This window comes from Chaetodon trifascialis, chromosome 18, assembly GCF_039877785.1.
Source record: "Chaetodon trifascialis isolate fChaTrf1 chromosome 18, fChaTrf1.hap1, whole genome shotgun sequence".
Taxonomy (NCBI): domain Eukaryota; kingdom Metazoa; phylum Chordata; class Actinopteri; order Chaetodontiformes; family Chaetodontidae; genus Chaetodon; species Chaetodon trifascialis.
The window spans coordinates 20,544,676-20,565,822 of NC_092073.1; the positions used below are offsets into that span (position 1 = coordinate 20,544,676).

At 44.3% G+C, this 21,147-nt stretch overlaps 1 protein-coding gene across 5 annotated transcripts in view; it reads left to right on the forward strand.

The window, feature by feature from the left end:
* LOC139346820 (A-type potassium channel modulatory protein DPP6-like) overlaps positions 1 to 21,147 on the forward strand; it is a 182,396-nt gene that overhangs the window by 129,100 nt on the left and 32,149 nt on the right. For all 5 annotated transcript variants that reach the window (XM_070986130.1, XM_070986131.1, XM_070986133.1 and 2 more), the window contains 2 exons: positions 4,355 to 4,469; positions 14,340 to 14,438. In XM_070986130.1, the coding sequence (XP_070842231.1) occupies positions 4,355 to 4,469; positions 14,340 to 14,438 (214 nt within the window). The remainder of the gene's footprint in view (positions 1 to 4,354; positions 4,470 to 14,339; positions 14,439 to 21,147) is intronic.

The window sequence follows — 21,147 nt, forward strand, 5'->3', positions numbered from 1 at the left end:
GTAGTCGTTGACTGTGAGAGTCGCTGGCTCAGTGTGGTGTTTCGCCCTCTCAGGGCAGAATACACACTGATGATTCCTGGGCAGATTTAAACATGACAGTTACTGCAGACCAGTAAACCCAGCATCGTGTTTTTATTTGCCTTTGGACCTGGATCTTCCTCTCGCTCTTTCTGTCATGTTTCGGTCTCGCTTCAAGCTTTCCTGTCAGTGAATTTTCCTGCGGCCTCCCAACATGTGTCTGTCTCCTCGCTGCTCATTTTATCCCTCATCTCTCTTCTGCCATAGTCGCTTGTAATTGCCCTGCCATTACCTCAGCACATAAGGTCTACCTAATTACTTCAATCATTATTATAATTACAGACCAGAGGGGCATGATCGGGAAGGTTAGGCAAGGTTTTCAGCCTGTGTCTGCACCTTTACTCAGACTAAACAAGTGGTTACTGTTTGGCCCAGGAGCAGGAAAGAGGTGACAAAATTCCCAGGTGAGCTTTCTGTCCTTGATCTTTTTGGCTGAATTGTTTGGGATCCTGTGATTAGCATGCATCGACCCCAGCGAGGCGCGGATCCTCGTAAGAACGCTGCTCATTCGCCGTGTGAGAAGGAGCTCCAGAGGATTTTTTTATTCTTTTGGATCGCCTCCAATGTCAATATGTTCTCACCTAGATGCTGATCTGTATGGAAATTCTGCTTGACATTGACTCTCAAGTCACTGCAACAGTGCTGCACAATGTGGAGAGAAAATAAGAGGCAGTTTCAGCTGCTGAGTGTGTGTGCGTGTGTGTGTGTGTGTGTGTGTGTGTGTGTGTGTGTGTGTGTGTGTGTGTGTGTGTGTGTGTGTGTGTGTGTGTGTGTGTGTGTGTGTGTGTGTGTGTGTGTGTGTGTGTGTGTGTGTGTGTGTGTGTGTGTGTGTGTGTGTGTGTGTGTACGCTGGCTTGTTCTACAGTAGTGGAGCCAAAATTTGACGTTGCCTCCATAGACAGTGGGAAATCTGAGAGCTCTGTTGTCTGTGTGCCAAAGAAGAAAGGTCACTAATTTTCAAAGTTTTCCATGAAAGTAGGAGTTTAAAGAAAAACCTTTCACCTGGAAACCATTTGTTGGTCTAAGACCCGCTGTGAGATTTCCATGCTTCACTGAGCAGCTGCGTCCATGTTTGTACAGATAATGGGACAAAATTGGACAGACATTTAGATTTAACTATAGAGAGTCTTTGCTGCACAGCATGCATCACGCTGAAACCCATTCAGCACGAGAGCTGCTGTAGTTTAGGCGCCTTACAGTCAGCATTTCTGAATATGCACACACACAAACACACACACGCAGATGAGACTGTTAAACTTAAGACGCTGGGTTGAAGATGGAATCACGCCCAGCTTTAGATTGCCTTCTCTACTACACAGAGCCATTCGCATAGGACCCAATAAACAGTCATTGCTCAGCATTGCATGAGGATTTTCGTCTTCCCCCTCATTGTTCATCACACACAGCGAGCACTCTGTCACGCTCACTTTACATCCCATTATTGCATGCGAGTAACTGCTCGCTATAGAGCAGTTTTTCTCCAATTTTGTCACCATTTCCATACTGTAAATCCCCCTCACACCCCCTCTCCGCCTCCGCTCTCTAATAGAACCTCCTGCAGAATTTTCAGTTCTGCAGGTGAAACAGAGATTGTTCAGAGAGAAGCGCAGAGCGCAGAATCAGAGAGAGTAAATCACACCGCAGGCCGGCAGCTCGTCACCCACATCGCTGTGTTTTATCGGTTGATCTCTGAAGTGATCCCCGCACAACGGAGTGGGCGTGTTTGTTGTTTGTGTTTATCGATCTGTTCATTTTGCAACAATCGGCCGCGATCGCTGTCGTCGCACTGGAGGTTTAACCGTACCTCAGTTTGAATGCGGATCTGTAAGAAAGCTGACTTCCTGTCGAGTTTTATTGAGCCTGAGCGTAAAGCGCCTTTTGTTGCGTAGCCTCACCTGTTGTGCATGGCTCTCTGAAAACTTTGTGATGACTTTCATATCAATATGTGCATGAATATGTGAGCTGTGCCAGCTTATCTTGTTTAGTGGGAATTAGTTACAGGTATCATATTTTGGCATTGATAATTCAGATTTCTATGTAAAGGGCTTTCTGTTCCCAGTTGAAACTCATCCTAAATTTACCACAGCTCTGATTTTCTCCTCTCGCTGGCTTTGTCTGTGGCAGCAGAGGCTCATGGGTATTGAAATATTTGCAGCCATTTGCCAACCAACCTAGTGGGAAAAACAATTTATCTGAAACAAAGTCAAACTAATTAAATCCGATGCATAACTAAGACTGCGTCGTTGGATTGTGCGGCTGTATTTCCGTGTTGAGGATATTGTTAACAGAAATCCTTAAAATGGGGTTTAGTGGCTCTTCCAAATAAACGACTATCTTTTTAACCTTCTCTATTCTGTGTCATTAGCTTATTGAACCCCTCTTATGAGAGAAAATCAGCTATCTGCACTCCTTACTGAATATTACATATTTGTCTCTGCCCAAGGTGTTGTGCCTTCTGGCTGTCACGGCTGTGCAGCGTGGCTGTATAGCTTACTGATTCCTGTTGTAATGAATGTGGGTAATGGGCAGTCTGGTAAATAGCCTCGATTGCTCTTATCTGCAGGCTAATGATGTCTTGGCCTCATTTCAATTAAGGTGGGAATGAGGTCACTGAAGGGTTTGCTTCATAGCTCAGCCATTCACTGTCATTAAAGCCTTAGCGTGTATTCATTAACGCCCCAGCCACAGGTCCCCGAAGCACATGCTCTGCCTCACTCTTTTTATCCTGTATAAACTAATTAAGAACTTATTAATCCTCCACTAACAGTTTGGGCTTCAGATCCTTTTTGTGTGACTCCCTCTTGGTTGTGGCTTTGGCGCTGGTTTATCTTTGTGCTCGATGGACCAAACGTGACCGAGGTAGAAAACCGTCAGGGACGCTTTGTCTTACATTAAGCTGAGGGTTTTTTCTCTGGGTGTGTTTTTTCCAAAATAATGCACCTTTGTAAGATTGTGTATTTATTGCAGACGCAGTCTAATAGAGATGTACATATAGCCCAGATTGTAGCATCTCTGCCTTTGTTGCCTGTTGCCTGAGTGTTTTTAAGATCATCACCATTAAATGTGCAGCAATCAGTAGCTTGTTTTTTTGGTTGATAACTGCTTTAATAATCCAACTGTACACTCCTTGCCTAGCGCTTAGTGGCAGACAGTAAAATTAGCAACTAGCTACTCAAGAAATATGAACGTCTAGCAGCTGAAAGTGAAAATTAGCAACTGGCTGGTGAAGAAATGTGAACATTTTGCGGCTAAAATCAAAATTAGTGACTAGCTAGTGAAGAAATGTGAACATCTAGCAGCTAAAAGTCAACAAGTAACCTGAAAGCTGCTAAAAATGCATTTCTATTATTATCATCACAACACACTACAATTATTTTAGTGAAGCAAGATGAAGCAAGATGCAGAACTTTATCAATAAATTTTGCTGTTGAATAGCAGTGAAGTAAGCAAAGATCGAGTATATTTTTCTTAAAATCCGAACTTTGGAGCACATCTTAGTCACCCGTAGCTGCTGACTGGACCGTCTTCTTGTTACTGTAATCTATTGTGCTCATTTCATTTTTTGCTGAATCTTGCCACCTGCTGCACATCACTGAGCATCAAATGTACTTTTCCCTGCTCTTTATTAGATTTGGGCACGAGCAAGACGACTGAAGCTGCTTTCCCTTTATTGTTCTTATTCCACATCCTGCGGTGATACTTTGTCTCGTGCCATATTCATTCTTTAGATCTCAGTTTTCACTTACGGCAATATTAAACTGCAATAAGTGCATTTGTTTCTGGATTTGTCGGTCAGACAAAGAAAAAAAAAAAAATGCCTCAAGGTTGCTCATAACTCAGGCTCATTTTCCCAACCCCAAAGCTTCTCTCTGCTGTTGCCAAGCTGTTGTCAAGCATGCAATTCGCCAACGCGTCGAGGGCTCCATTTTTATCTGTCACATTCGTTCGCGGGTGATAGCCGCTGATGCTCGGCTCATTAAGAATTCTCCACCTCCTCCTCTCGCTGCTGCCGGCGTGTCTCCTTGAGAGCCGAGAGGCTGCGACTCTGACTCACGTTCGCCCTTGACTGACAGCCTCATCGCTCCTTTTCATGAGTTTGCTGTTTGTTTCACCTGTGATTCTTTTTCTTTTCCTCACTTCCACGTCGCATGTTTGATTCTTTTCAGGTTTTCTGTGCTTTGGTCCTCATCCTTTGTTCAGGCTGATTTGCTCCCAGTAGTCTTTTTACTGTTTCTGACCATGAATTCTCTCCTCCTCTCTGTCTCTCTCTCTGCAGGAGCTGGTAGGCAGTAACCCTCCGCAGAGGAACTGGAAGGGAATAGCGATCGCCCTTCTTGTCATTCTGGTCATCTGCTCGCTGATCGTCACCTCCGTCATCCTGTTGACACCAGGTACACGGCGCAGGACGAGGAAGGGGGGGTCGCAACACCATGCACCACACATCGCTCTGTTTACACGGCCATTATTATGCACAGACATGCCCATTAGGTTTCGCAATCAATCTCAACACGAACAGTGCAAAGATGTTGTGTTTGTCAGTGTGTGTGTGTGTGTGTGTGTGTGTGTGTGTGTGTGTGTGTGTGTGTGTGTGGTCCATGCTGCCATGCGATATTTGCAGTGTCACCCACTGTAACACAGCTAACTTCCGCATGAGCTGTCTTTGTTGCTGTAACGGCCACGTTTAGTGAAGGTCAGTAAACCTCATTGAAGTCAGCTTGCGCAACATTGCTTTCTTCATAAGCACGGTCCCCATCTGTCTCCTTCACTTAGCCCGTCTTCTGGCTGCACACACACAACACCCACATTGCGTACGTGCACGTTTTCCTCAGTCGTTTTAAGGCATCTGAGCTTGATTTCAGTGTGACCTTCAGGTTTTCTGTTTGCAGATTTACATGAAAGTTTAATCAATATGCCATCTGTTTATATTCAGGCTCATAAAGCTCTTTGATATGGTTTTATGTGCTGCCAGAGCCAGATCAGTCAACGCAACTGCCAGTGTGTTTGCACTGTTATGCAGTTGCAAAGACAGTAATCGCTGCGCCCTTGTTTATGATTTCCCGTCGCAGACAATGTTGTAATGTTTCCGAGGATGTCGGGCAAGCGTTGGCAAAGCAGGGCCAGCGTTCATGAAAGGTGTTTTCCTACATAATCCTTGGAGACCTAGACAAGTGTCAGAGCAAAAATATTACCCGCGCAGACCTGAGCGCAGCGGCAGGTGGCAAAGCAGCGAGGCCGAAAACGCCTCGTCGCCTCCTGGCTGTGACCTGTTCCTGTCCCAGCGCGTTTGTTACGGACTCACACCAACCAGAGCTGTTTAATGCGCCGCTTCCAAACAAGGCGGGCCAGCGGGAGCCGGGCAGAAAGTGGAGGCCGGGCAGGTGGTGTCTCCAGCTTGCACCTCGCCTTAATCCGTCCCCTCCCTGCGTCGAGACTGTGCTCTCAAGCAGAACCACTGTTCCGCTCCAAGTCTCGACACAATCCAGGTCCTCGCAGCAACCGAGAGACCTCCAGCAGACAGCCCGTCACGGCGGATGTTTGCTTGGTATTTCAGAGGCTTTTGGGATATTAAAATGTGCTCTGGCCTCATCACACGCACTTTTTAAAGTTGGTGTGGATTAATTAGGTCTCCTAACCAGCTGAGATGAGCTTCAGGATAATGCAGCTGTATATATCAGTCCTCAAGGACAGCAGTGTGTTAGTGCGAGGACACTTTATTTCACTCCTTCCTGGGGTTATTGTATTTGGGATGAAGCTGTTAATTGAATCTCTGCATTGTACAGCTTGCTGTGGAAGAACGAGGCTGCCCTGCCTGCACGAATCCCTGATTTCAACAAATCCAACAATGATGGGATGAACTGAAGACGGACCGTGAGCTGGAACTTATTAACCAACATCAGCGGGCTCACGAATGCTCCGGTGCTTGACAGGCAGCAATTAAGGCTGCTCACGATTATTTTGGTCAATGTCAAGATCACCACCCAATTATTGATTGACTGTGGAAACATGCAGTTATTGAACTTTAAATTGTCTTTTTGACAGTGGATTCCCTTAAACTTTGAATATGGGCTAATTCAAGAGTGAAACAAATAAAACATAAAGATCTCATAATTCTACAAATAATATGATGTGCATTACATTTTTAGTTATACTGATGTTTTTAGACATTTTTAGAATTAAGATGATCCAAAATAAAGTGCATTTTATGGGCAGCCACACCGTGTATCTGGAACAGCTTCCTCTTTTCAGCTGCAGCACCTTCAGCACGATCCACATCTCAGCTGTGAATAGCACAGATTTAATAGCTGGAGTTAGCGTTTTTAACAGCTGAATAAATGTCCCTAGTTTTTGTACGCTGCGTTCATGCACATGGAGGGAGCCTCAATAAACTTTTTACCTGTCAACAATTCTGTGCTTTGCCTAAACCAGGTGTTCAAATTATAAGTACCCACTGAAAACGGCATTTCACACGCTGCTGCTGCTGATCTCTAAAGGGGCTGCATCGCATCCATTCTGTGTGGCAACGTGTCTTTTCAGCTCCGGTCTGGGGAGAAATTGCTTTCTCTGCCACTTAAGATGAATTCCTCCCCGTATGATTGTGAAGAAAATAGCGAATGTGGCGAGAATGGTTTGATTCTGAGGCGCTGATATCGCGACTGGTATCACGCTAACTGCTGATTATGTGCTGTCTTGTAAAAGCCTCGACTGTAAGTGCTGTGAATCAGTCAAAGGGTGAATTTACACTGCAAAAACATCTTATCGAGGCATTTATTTCTGTGATGTAGTCCTCAAGGAATCCTTTAGATCTTGAAACAAAAGAGCAGAGAGGTCAATGCAATGAGATAAATTAAGACTGATACAAGATTTATGTGAGCAGTAAGAGCTTAAAAACAAAAACAACTTGATAGGAAGGGATGTTTTAACCATTTTGCAACACCGTTTAAGTGCTTTACAGAGGATTTTCCTATTAAAATGCTAAATCCGGCAGTCGTTCAGAGCAACTTATTTTGCTGTAATTACACTTGAAGGAGAAACATTTGGGGAAGAAGGGCACCTCACTCTGAGCAGCAAACTGTGGCAGTGCAGCTCATGTGAGGAGTTATGAGGTAGCATGTTGTTTCCACTCAGTTAGGAGGGTTTGTTGATGGATGCTCCCCTGCCAGACAAGCCAGCCAGTCTCTAACTGCTCCTGACAACCACTTTGTTCTCACACACGCATGCACACACACACACACAGACAACAGGGTTTCGGTCTCTTTCTCCTTTTCCTTCTCTGAAAATCTGTGTCTGTGGCTGTAACTGATAGCTCCATATTACTAAGAGGTTGCTCTGTTCTCTACATCAATACAACTAGGTCAGTTAGCACAATTGGCATCTGGGTATTCGTCAGAGTGAGGGGTGTCAGGCTGACTGACAGGGTGACAGCTAACTGAAACTGTGGGAGGATCACATGTTACGATCGTTTGGTGCAGCTGAGTACAAGCAGTCAATGAGATTACTGCAAGAGGCCGACGATAAGTTGTATAAGTAGATCACTCTCCTGACCAGAAATGACTGTTTCAGTGGCATTCAACGACACGTTTAACGAGCCGTTATAAGTTTATATCCTCACTGATTTACAGGCCATAGCCAGGATTTCAGAAGCAAAATGCTCTCCAATGCACTGCTCACCACCCAAAGTATCTCCATTTTTAAATTTATTTGGATTTTTCAGGTTTTATTGATACTCACTTATGCTTTTTATGAATTGTATTTCCCAACACAAAGGTCTAAATGCTCTTTCAAAGTCCCCCCCGCAGCACAAGGTATAAAATTCTGCCTTTTTTAGGTAGTAAAATTCATGTTGAGTCCAAAAATTATGGAACTACTCAAAATACCCATTATGCATCAGTGTTTAAACTCTGGATGTAGCGTCTTTGACCCTGTCACTACCAACAGAGGATGTATCTTCCATTGTTCGATTTAGATTTTCCTTGTACAATATTATATTTTGTCCAATTACTATATAACTCTACTTGAGGACACGCCTGAGCATGTGTCAGACAATGATCAGAAACTTGGTTAGGAAGATGCCACAGAATCACACTTTCAAATGGAGAACTCTAACTAGCGTATTCAAATTTCTCCACACTTGCAGTAACATATTCTTGGACACCAGGGGGCATCAGAAACAACCAGTGAACACACCACTGGCATATTGTCATAACTTGTGATACAGTGAATGTATTAGCAAACAGTTGCCTATTTCTGCATAATTTCTTACACATAAGAAACATCAGCATTCATTTTGAGTTGTGTTTCTGTCCATTTATATTAGTCCAATAGTGACTCTTTAGCTCTGTTTTTAGTGTCAACTCCAGAAGGAAATATGATGCTATATGCTCCACTATGTTCACCGGTTAGTCACTAACTTACAGTCTGGAATAAAATGAATGAACTCTCTCTCTTCTGACAATGAAGTTCAATTTAACTAGCTAGGTTTTTCCTTCGGCTGGTGAATTTCTTATTTTGGATTGAAGTGCTTGCAAAATCTCCATATGATTGGATAGGATTACCTTTTCTTTTGTAGTCAACACTGCAGACTTACTGTATTAGTCAAGACCCGCAAATTATCTTTCGAATTGCCAGGTTCAGTGATCGATCGAATCTCCCTCTGCCTTTGCATTGTATTGAAAGGAGCTCGTTCCACATTAGCATATAAACTGCTCGAGTGAGCTGACCCTGGCAGGGCTGACGGTTCACTTTTGTCAGACTAATTCAAAGTTTCTGCCTATGATCACAGCACTCTGTCAGGATGAGATAAAGACACACTTAACTACAGAAAATGGATTCGCCTGTTAGAGATTGTGCTATATATAAAAATTTAATTCTAAATGTAAACTCTAACTTCATTTCTCCAGTGAGTGCTTCTGTGTTCAATCCATAAATCTGGCTATCATAACCGATTATAAAATCAGTATTTATCCCCTTTAAACCCCACCATCTGATGGGAAGCTGCGACTTAAGCGTGCTACTGCATTTCCCTGCAGTCTATACACAGTCTGGTGACTCCAATAATCACGCTGAAAACTCCAGTGATGCACCAAGCAGATGCCTTCAAAGGTGTTTTTCTCCCCCGTGATGAAATCAGGAGGAACTGAGGATCAGTCGATGTCTGTCCATCTGTTCGCCACAATATGCCACACGCAGCTCGCTCGCAGCTAGCGCACAGGTTTGGATAATGATGCAAGTCATTGTTGCGCTCCTGCAGTTCAAAACCACTTGGACTGTCACGTCGATTGTCCGATGAAGATTTTGTTAATCAGAACATACACTGACGTCTTTCTTAGCTCCGCTCTGCTTTTCCCTCGCTGTGATCTTGCTTTTCTCTTTCAGTCCACGACTAAAACCTCATCTGTGCCGGCATCATATGAGGCGAAATCTCAAGGCAGGTGCTGTAAATTTAAGTTGATTTGAGATTTCTAGATCACAAGTTAGAAATGTGATTCTTAAGAAATGAGGCCCCTGGTGGGCTGTTTGCTAGAATTGTGTTTGAACGGCACATATTTTAAGTAAAAGGATGTTTTCTGCTGACAGAAACATGGGTGTGCTATGGGATCGCCCATGTCTCACATTTATACTGAAGAAGTCAAGAGGAGGGAGTTGGAGGGGGATGCCCCAAGCCACTGGTTCAGATATATGGATGACACCTGGGTGAAAATCAAGGGCCATGAAACAGGCTCTTTTACACTCTTTATCACCTTAATTCAGTGGCTGAAAACATTAGGTTCACTAGACAAGAAATGAGTACAACCCAACCTCCTTTATTATTGGACAGTGCACTAAAGAGGGAAACCTTCAGCCATACTGACCGGTAACGCTGTGTTAGAAACAAGTGGTCGATACTTTACAGCCGAGCTGAGACATGCTGAGGCTGCAGAGGAGGAACATGCTCACATTAAACAAGCATTGAAACGTTGTGGCTATCCAAAGTGGACATTCATCGAAACACACACGAAACATGAAGGGACTGAAGGAAACATGGCGTCACTCTGCATGTAGCTGGAGTGTCTGAAAGGTTTTTTTCCAAGCACAACATCCCTGTTTATCTTCAACCTGAGAACACGCTGAGACAGTGTTCTGTCCATCCAGACGTCTCGAGAACGGTTTTGTAAATGCGGCCAAGTGCGAGGAGTGTAAACCGAACAGCTTGTCCCAACGCAGGCAAGCAAACTCCTCAGGATTGGACTTCTCACACACTGACAGCAAAGGAAACATCATTTCAATGATCGTGAGGTCCTAGATGGAGGAGACCTTTGGTTTGAAAGGAGACCGTCTGTGTCAAAATGAGAGGAGGGGTGGTTTGAGCTCTTTATGAAGAAGAATCTGCAACCATCCATGGTTCAACCAAGGCCCTATTAAGAAATACCACAAGGCTCGTCGGCCTTTCCTGGAGTATTTTAACCAATTTCTCCTGCGCTGGACTGACTGAATAAAGTTTTTCTGTGCTGTTGATGCTGCTACCGTTTTAATTGATTTTAATATTAGCATCATAGGCTTTCATTTCTTACTTTAATTGCCTCATTATATCTGCACACTTGTTCAGTTTACAGTACATGCAAAATCCCCTTGATTGACACAAAAAAAAATCCCCAAAACGTTTGTTTTCTGGCTGAATTTTAGTGGGGAAAAACAAAGCTTTGTTCACTCTGTTGAACCCATGTTGACTTGGCACTGGCTCAGTGGGAGGAATCAATTCAGAGGCTAGGCGACACATCATCGCCATAAGTCTTGAAAATGGTGTAACAGTTGTCTTGTTTTAGGAGGAAAAAGATGCAGAGATATGGAGCATATTCTGTGAAAAAGCTCCCAACACTAAATCAAGACTGTAAACAGCTTCTGTGCCTGCTCTCAACCTGCTCCCAGTGCAGAAAATGTTAGTGGATTAATCCAGTTTTTCCCAGCCTGGACGTCGGGTCTCCCCTCGAGAGGTCGCAGGATCAAGATAATCATGAGTGTACTCATTGAGTTTTTCCCCATTTTTGTCAAACTGCTCTGATTTTAGCTCCAGTTTAGGTTTGCTTTTTTTTTCAGCCCTGTTTGTGTCTTTTTGTCCCTCCTTGTCTTACTTTGACATCTTGTCCTAATGCCTTTTCATGTCTTATGTAGTTTGAACAGTTTGAATTGCATTACTGTTGAAGACACCATGCAAAGAGGCCTTGCTTCTTCAGCTGTCGAAAGGAAATAAGGTGAAAATCACTCTTTGAATAAGCATTTCCTGCGTCCAGCTCTTGCATTTGTAAATTGACTGTATTCAGACAGTGATGGTCAGACCAAGCAAGCAATTCAGAGACTAAATCAATATAAAAGAAACATAATTGCAGCTCTACTCGCTGTAATAAATGCCTGAAGTTGAAATGCATATGAGGATCACAGAACTTACTCCCCATGATCTGATATTAATATTTCAGATACTCTTAAGACATTTGCTGTCATTGAAGTGAATATCACACTTTGATGATCTCAACACTCTCAGCATCACATCCAGTTGTAGAGATCTGAAGGCTGACGTTAAACTGTGTGTGATGTGATGGTGTTAACATGACAAGAGGAAGATGTTCAGTGTCGTTTTTTTATTGCCAGCCTCTGTCTGAACCTCCCCTCCTTCCATCCATCTGCTCTTTAAAGATGATTTCTCCGACGTCTGCGACGCACGGATCAAAGCATGCGTCAGATTAAAATTAGGGGACGTGGTCACGGTTTGCTGAGGAAACCTTTGGAGCTCTTCTTCTGTGGCTTTAGCAGTTAGAAAACCTCTTTGCAAGTGTGAGTATATGACGTTGAATAATGGGTCTTCCTGGACCTCTGCTACGTAAAACAGTCTGCAAAGCTTGGGGAATTCTTGCATATTGATATCATTTCATTTTTTTGTCCATTAACTAGCATCCCATACACTTTACTTGACTACCAGTGAGTTCAGCCACACTAGCGGCGTGGCTCTAGGGATTGTAATGCCACTCGGTTGCTTACATTTTCTGGCTTTTCTTCAGGTTAAAATTTTAATTTGTTCAGTTTATCGCCATGCACCTGCAGAAGTGATGACGTTCAAGCCACAGATGTGCCATCTGAGTCCACCACTGCCCACCAGCTTCAGCTGTGCTGTGCGAGCATTGTAAGCATGTTAGCATAGCAGCATTAGCATTTAGCTCAACGCATGTAAGTGCACCCTTACAGAGCTGTTAGCGTCGCTGTGGATTCTTCTTGTTAAAGCTTTGCAGGTTGATAAATGCATCTTTTAAAGCCTCTTTTTGAGATACTGTAGGCACCACAACACTGTAGTGCCTTTGATTTTTTTTTTTTTTTTATAAAACACTCACGAGCACTTGAACATGTCACGCAAAAAGGTTTTAAAACAAGCCACATTTTCACCCACAGTACCAGGCAGCCACATCGCAGGTTTCATGTCTCAATTCAATCACACCTATAATGGACAGTAAAAAGCCTCACTTACACGAAGAGAAACCGCTGGTTGGTAGCAAAGCTTTCACCAGTGTGAGAACCTGCACTAAAACACAGTGTGATTTTTAAGATGGCTGCTGCGATGTGAAATGTAGACATTAAACAGGTAGAGCGCCGCTGTGGTCCTTTGATTGTTCAGTTCCAGGAGGAGCACAGTGGGTCATCTGGCCTTATGGACCTTCAGACTCACCTAAAAGCATTTTCATTAGTCTGCCTTTCAGTTGATGGTGTCACATAATGGTCTGCCCGCTGATGCTCAGGCTTTTCAAAAGAAACACTTATTCCAGGTGATTCTGCTATTCTGTTTAAATAGAAAGGCGCCATAAACACACCATTTACATACGTCACACAATTTAGTGCCATATTAAAAGAAATATTTCTGTGTGGGGTTGGTCTAAGTGTAATATAGTAGTATACTGTGTGTGAACATTGAATTCTTCTTCTGTTTCCACTCAGCATCCCCTGTGCTGTTTTTTTACTGTCTTTCATCCTGCTTCACCCTCTGATCTCGTCTCCATTGTCTATTCACCTAAAGAAAAACATTTCTGATGCTGTTACAGCCCAAAAAATGTTACCTCACATATGAAACGACAGCTGCAGCATGGACACAGACAGGCTTAGCAGAGGGATTAAACATCACACATTAGAAAGACAGTCCCGTCCCTGGAATATCACAGCTTTGATCCTCGTAGCAGCCGATGTGTCCGTCAACTGCCATGTCTTGTCAAAGGGTCCCTGCGCAGGAGACCGAATCCCTCAAAACATGTTTGAAGTCAGTGCGAAACTTGGCTGAGAATCTCCTGCTGGATACGAGGCAACTTTATTCGTATCGCACCTTTAAACGACGCTACGTAAAGGCATTAAGACAAGAAACAGGCACAACAAAGCATCTCCTGCCACTGGCTTTTCATCCTCCCACCACATATACGGAGGTGAAATGAGTATGTAGCAGGAGATGATGTGATGAGCACTGATGGATGAAATTAAGCTGAAATGAATTGCAGGAGGCATCTGCTGTAAATATGCACGTCTGGTCTGATGATCAGAAGCCACACTAGTCTTAATCAAAGGCCTGAGGGAGTTCAGACGAAGCGCCGCTTTGTTATTTTTACTCATGTTTCTTTCTTTTTTTTCCTCTATCTCAGCTGCGCTCTTTATTCTTTTAAAGGTGAACAGTTGCAGCCCGCAGGAAAAAGTTGTTAAGATGCAGTTTGAGATCAAAATGTGTCAAGAGGACGTTCTGTAGTCTCTCGGCTTTTGTTGTCAGAAGCAGCGAGTGAATTATTCTTATCTTTATTTACCTTTTCCTCACAGCACCTAGTTTTATTTGTATTTCACCTTGAAAAAAAAGACAAAAAGTTGTGACTGCCCCAGCAGTTCGTAGTGTTATTACGACAACTGGTTTGCTTTGAATGTGTTTTAGGCGTCACACGCTGAGGATACACACTGTGCCGGCGGAGCTTTAGGTTACAGCATGTTACTGAAAGCTGCATTATCAGCACTGTACGCATGTGTAATTACTCTGAAAACAGCCACGTCTGCACTTTTCTCCATCTGGATGTCGATCTGTCGAACAAACATAATATTTCTGACGATATCTCACACTTTGCCGCTCGTGGTCTCACTCATGCAGTGCTGCTGAAAAAAAAAAAACATTCAATTGGATGCCAGCAACACCTTTCAAGCAAGTTAGGACTGTTCGACTCCCTCCAGGATGTTTCTGCTGTAGCTGCAGAGTTAACGTTGCGGTTTGCTTCCTTTTGCAGGTGAGGACGACCGCCTGGCTCTCAAAGGCAAGGTGACTGTCGCAGACCTCTTCAGAAAAGACTTCAAGGTTCATGACCCCAACGCCAAATGGATAAGCAGTAAGTAGTCCTGTTGAAATGAAATGAAGTTAAAGGTATTTAAGGTGTTGTTACAACAAGAACAGGAGATGCTGCTCAGGTGTTGCATCCTGATTGTGGGAAATGCAAGAGAAGGGAACACTGGACGTACTCATCCTCCAGCCTCTGCCTCGAATTGGCAGTCTGCCTTACAGTAGTTGATTAAATTTGCTCAGTGCATCTTAAAAGTAACTTAATAGCAACTTGAAAATCCTTCTCCCTTTATATTGTCTTGTAGGCCGATGAGAGTCCGCTGTATTTTAGATGCAGAGGTGCAGATTTGCTGTAAAAGATGCAGTGGCGCCATAAAACTGCACAAATCAGCATCTTAAAACACCCGTTTCATGAACGGTAACTGATAACGTTGCACTCATTGAAAGGTATTGAAGTATTGTTTTTCTTACATCATCTGTCCCTCAGCTGTGTGTTTCTATACATTTGTGTGTGTGTGTGTGTGTGTGTGTGTGTGTGTGTGTGTGTGTGTGTGTGTGTGTGTGCTGTCTGACATTCCAACGATTTATTCCATAATGCTTCAACAGTTACCCAATTACCTGTAACCACAACCCTCATTTTTCTGTGATCAATGACAGCCTGTGGATGCTGCTATTGTTACAATTCATCACCACCAATTTCAAAGGCTTGTTTCTTAATAGCGGGACGCTGACAGTACAAACACCGGCAGCACCGCGGGGAGCCAATAAGAGGACAATTATGTACTTTATGTTGCATCAAGGTAAAACAGCGACTTGGTGCAGCCTGGCGTGTCTCAGCGCTGCATTGGAGAGAGCGATCACGGCTCCAGGATGTGAGGAATCTGTACAGCTGAAGGATTAATGAGGTGGATTTTGTCCTCTCTGGCGCCCGGCGAAGCTGTCTTTTCCAATCTCAGGATCTAAGATGGCTCCCAGAAACGGAGCAGCTGTTAAATCTCGTCCCGCATCCTGAGATCTCAAAGCCTTCCCCTCCGTGATTGGCTGTAATTAGAAAGCTGAAAACCCATATTTATTATGTTAGTGACAGTGAGCTGCCGTTCCTCCGAGGCTCAGATGATGAGTAAATTGTCTGGCCTGATTTCGGTGTTTGCTTTAGGTACAGGTCCCCATATGTGCTTAAGGACGAGGCGTCTCTCGTGTGGCTGATTTGTCGTCTTCACTTGCTGCGACTCACAAACGGCGTAAACAAATCGATCGCGCTCCAGTGAGCGCCGGCCAACATCGCAAACTGCGCACATCTGGAAGCAAGCAGATGTTCCTCAGCGAAAAGCTCAGGCAGCATTCAGAGGCATATTCCTAGCATCAAAGCAGAGGTTGTGCATGAGGTCATTGTGATTTTTGAGATTGAATTGTGGGTATTTCAGCGCAAAACACTCCCTTCATTTAAGAGCGTTACATAAGACGCACAAAGAAAAGAGCTTTGTGATAATCCATAAATACAGCAGCCACTTGTCGCGAGGAAGCCGTCCACTATTTCATCTCCTGCTTTTTGTGCTGTTGACAGTACCATCCTTGATCTGGAGGTATTTTTAGTGTATCATTAGATACAGCTGACAGGGAGGAGAAAAAAGAGAGATCCATCAGCTGAATATTTTGTCTTCGTTAGTCATTTTTACTGGACCCGCTGCTCGACCAACCTGCATTCTTTCAGGCCTGTCTATAGGATTTGCAGTAATGGCTTCCTTGGTTGGGGCCTGAAATTGAATTTTCCTTTTTTTAAACCTAATTTAGGCCAGTTTTATGTTTTCCCTTCCCCTGGCTGTCTCCACCTATCAATCAATTCCCCGGAGGCAGACTGAATATAACCTCTAAAATCCTCAATGATCATATTTTAGGCTATTTCTTACCAGAAAAAATTGCTTCCTCATGTCTTGTCCGAGAGTATTAGCTTTAAATATATTCTGTGCTTAAGTGTCATTAGCCGCTCTTTATCCGCTCTTCGCAGTGGTTGCAGAGATTGCGATCCCTGCCTGTGCAGCCAATGGCTCATCAATTTAAATACGATCCAGGAAGGCTGCTTTGAGCAATAGGTCCATTAGTGTGAAGGCTTCAGATCAGATGCTTATCAGTTATACCAGCAACAGTTATTTTACCTTCTGCTGCATAAATCAACAGTAGAAATATCCTGTTTCTGTCTCAAAGGAATCGACCAGCAGTGTGTCCATGCGCCTCCGCTGTCCTCATGCCTGGAGGCTGCAGCGATGCTCTCCGTCTCATCTGATTGCTTGTTTCTTGTCCAGTCAGACTGAAGTGATGCTGCCTCTTTCCCAGATCTCAGTAATTACCTTGAGAGTATAATGTTGCCATAACCAGTAGAATCAGCAGCCAAAGCAACTGACAGAACCCAAACAGTAATAATCTGAAATGGTCCTTTAATTATGTGACGCCGTACGCGTGAACTGCTTCACTCAGCATCAGTATTCTGATCACCCTCTGAAGCCATCACTATAAGTCTCCCTGGTTTGGTAATTGCACAGTTAGCAGACACCGCCGATTCCTCGCATACGCCTGTTTTTTACCGCTCCGTCTGAATCAAACAGACAAGGCATCAACATCATTCTCACACCACCAAGGTGAAGCCGGCCCTGCGGGACACGACGCAGGCGCCGCGAGCAGCTGCTTGCCATTTTAATGGCCACGTTTCCTCTTGTCTCGCTGATGTTTGTTAAATATGGTGAGAGGGGAGTTGTTTGTAAAGCGGCCGACCGGTTGAGACTACCTAAAAGTGTTATCGCCATGACTTTGAGAGGGACTTGTGACTCAGGGACTTGTGATTTAGATAAGAGTGAAGCACGATGGTGTTTGCTTTGTCAGCGTGCGCTCTCTCCTCCATGCATGTCGGAGAATCGCCTCGTTCACGAGTGATGCACAGCCTCTCTAATGTTTATGTAAAGCAATCACTCTGGAGGAGATTAACCAGTTGTTTCACTCCCTTATTGACTTTTCATCGCTCTGCTCCCATGATGCAGCATGAGCGATGATGTGAATGTCGTTTGTTAATGGAGTTCTGCAGCGGGTCTTTTTCTCACCAATGAGACATATCAAATTGGCTCATACACTCACTGTTAGTATCCAGTGTTCAGTCAGTGTCACACACAATCAGCCTTTGTACCGTAGTAACAGTATGTGAAGCAGCAGGTGCAAATATCCCCTTTTGAGATGGCCCAGTTTCACCTCAAAGCATGACTGATGCGTAATCTGAGAGGACGTCTTGGCTCAAACTCAAACTTTTGTCGTCCCTTTCAACCTCCGGAAAGTGAGGCGACAACTTATCTTCTGACAGAAACAAGCTGTCACAATATACCGATGCTGTTCAGCGTCTCAATACCCGGGGAGGGACAGAGAAAACAGCATCTGCCGCGGCGCCGAAGAGGAAAAGCAGACTTTGGAATTGCACGTTTGCTTCGGCGCGTCTCATGATAAATTCAGCGGTCTCTTAGCTCCTTAGCCGCGCACATCAAGGCAATATCTGAGCAGTTAGATGTCATCTTTGATCCAAGTTTTGAGCAATGGAAACTGAAAAACAGCTATTTCAGTCATGTTTTGTCCAACTGAAGAGTTTTGCTAAAATTAGACGCCTGTTTGACACAGAAAGCTTTTATGATTCTCCTCTTGATTGCTGTGTTTTGCTGCCTCCTTTCACCGAGAAGCAACGGCACAGCTCCGCATCGGGCGCAATTCTCAGCAAAGCAGTTGATCAGAACTTCAAGTAGGGACTAAATTGCTCTCATTTTCAGCTTCAAAATTTAATTAAAGATGTTCCAGATGAATGGCACTGCGATGGTAGCGATTCCCCAGATTTCAGTTGAACGGGAAGAAGCCCAAGAACCAGTTCCCACCTAGAAAAATACAAAAAATATTTGCTGGGAGACACAAGTCTCACAAGTGCGCCCACAAGTGCCTCTTCAGTAATAGTAATAACGAACAAATGCCTCTTCAATGATAAGGGAACTGAAATGTTTTTTCCCTTTATGTCCCCAAATGAAATAAAGGGGGTTGCGTTTAATGGGGTTTCAATGAAGATAAACAAGCAAACAAAGCAAAGCCTGCAGGCGCCATGCTGTCGCTGGGCAAGCAAGAACAGCACAAATACCACCAAGATCTGCCCTAATGCAATAATAACAATAACAATAAAGTTGTATCGTATCACAAACAGAGCAGAGTTTCGGGCTGTGAGTATCTGCTGAGATGAGGTCTGCAGTCAGGATCAGAGTGACGCGGGGGTGTCCAGCTCCCCGCCTCTCTTAAGCCTTAAAGAAAGGGTGGCGTCACAGCCTGATTGGCCAGGAGGGGAGTGCACCAAGCTGCTCTCAATCATTATTTAGGAGCCAGGCTCCACACCCTGCACGACGGGAGATCCGAAAACCCTCCAATCAACTCCCAGGGACTTCGACATTGGGCCTGGGGAAGGGGAAATGACAGCGAGGAGCAAAGAATGGCTGAAGTCAGATCTTTATCTTTAGATCGGATATCAGTCTCAAGAACTCAAGCAGGGGCTCTCTGCAGTTGCGAGGTCAAGGGCTGGACGGGAAATGTGACTTTTCAGGGCTTTTCCTGGCAACGAAATGAAAATGCCCCGCGTGCAGGTCTTTGACTGGTTACATGAGGGTTGAAGTCTAAACCACAGCTTAAAACCCTGCTGTACAAAAACCCAGTTAGCCAGCCCAGAGCTAACAGCGCTACATCTGTAAGATTTCATCTTTCAAGTGTAGATTTTGGAACAGTGGTGTTAGTCTCTTAGTTGGCCTTTCTTGGTGTTCACAGTTGACTAATAGCCTTTTTAATGTTAAAGCATTAATTGTGGCGCCTATTTCTGCCCGCGGAGACGACAGAGGTGATGCTAATTAGCCTGCACACACACAGACAGTCCTGTTTCCATCACTTCAGAGGACATTACATTGACTTACATACATACATGTTCTGGACACTTACGTCAACCTTAACCCAAGTCTTGACCCAGATTTATGTTCCCACAACAGGAACAACACATCCACACACTCATTGCTCACGACTCTCCTTGTTTGTGAGCTAAAGTTGTGTACGGCCAATCGTCTGTGCTGTTAGGCCATAAATGATGGAGTATTTCTGCAGCAGCTACCACCGTGCATTCAGACAAACACATCTCTACTGCAGCTGAATATCCAGCGAGCACGTCTCCAGTCCACATCCCCATAATTCCTGCTGCACTGACTTGCATTGGCATGTAAGCCGTGAAATGGACTTACACCCCTTTGAATTCACTTCAGCAGTCTTAGCATTGAGAATTCACAGCTAAACTGTGTTTGTGTAACGCAGCAGAAAGACTGAGAGCGTCCCTTCACAGCGAGAGGTCCGCTGGATAATTTTGTTGCAGCGGTTCTACAAACACTTTCGTTTATGAATGAATGAAAGAATCCACATGCGAGCATCGTGTACTCGGAGAGATTCTGTCGTAATTACAACAAATAATTCAAATATGGAAGTTTTGGACCAGTGAAGCTATGTGATGGTATAATACAGGAGAGCCCACTGACTGCTGTGATGGTCACTGCCATTATTATTATCGTTGCTCTGACTGGCCTCCCCAATGATCTTAATTATTATAAGCAGGAGCAGGTCTTTTCAAGTTCAGCGACACACCTGCTGCACCGACACACAGCGGGAAGAGAAGAAGCTCGAGCGCAGTGGGTGATGAATCAAGCGGCGACAGAGGTTATGGATGTATGTGGAGAATACGAACAGCTGGCACACACTCGTGAAATGACCGTCACCCCGGAGGCAGCGAGCCAAATCCACGACACAGTGATTTAAGGATGAATTGCAAATTGAGGTCACAGGTTACAAAAAGCACATGGGTTTTTGGCAAGTTGATGGAGGGTTTCTGAGAACACTGGCGTGCTCCCACGGGAGTCGTCTTGGAGGGAATATGGAGTCAGATGAGCAGTGGGTGAGTTTTTGATGACTTAATGTTTCGCAAATTCTCCACTCAACTGCTTTCAGAGGTAATGGACTTGTAAAGATTCGGTTTGACTGCATCACAGTGAGTCCTGGATCACGACGAGGTTCTGAGTTGCCCCCCCCCACACTGCTCCTTGTGGACAGGTGGGCTTCAGTCTTGAGACGTTACTCATTTTTGCCAACATGTTGAATGCAAACCGATGCTTAACTGTTCCTTTTCTGGCTTTATCGTGGTGGAATTAGTCTCGCACTGCCGGACCTACCTCCACAGTGCTGCGTCAGAGCTGGAGAGAGGTCTGGCTGCACCCGTCGTTATCATTCTAGGTCGCCAGCTCAGAGGTTATTGTTGCTGTTTCCAGTAGCGACGGGGATTTTGAAAACATTTTTCAGTGGAGGGATTATTGAGTCTTTGTCGATCTGCACAAACATCTGGAGTCCCGGGCAGCGCATATAACCATGATGTTAACGTGGCATTTTTAGAAATGTTCTTGTCTCGATGTTCCTCACATGCACCTGTGTTACTGGGGCATAAACCTTTTTCACTCAGCAAATCTGCTCACCGTCGTTATATAATGACCTTGTGCAGCTTTTTCTTTTTTGTGCCGTGTCCTTCAGTCTCGGCGCTGTTTGTGCCTGTTCAGGCCTCTTCATCTTTGTTTTGTGTTGGCCTATATTTGAACTCAAAGGATGCATAATTCATAAAGGTTCATAAAAGCTGACCTATGTGCATGGCTTAATGTCATCTATTTTAAAGAGGTACT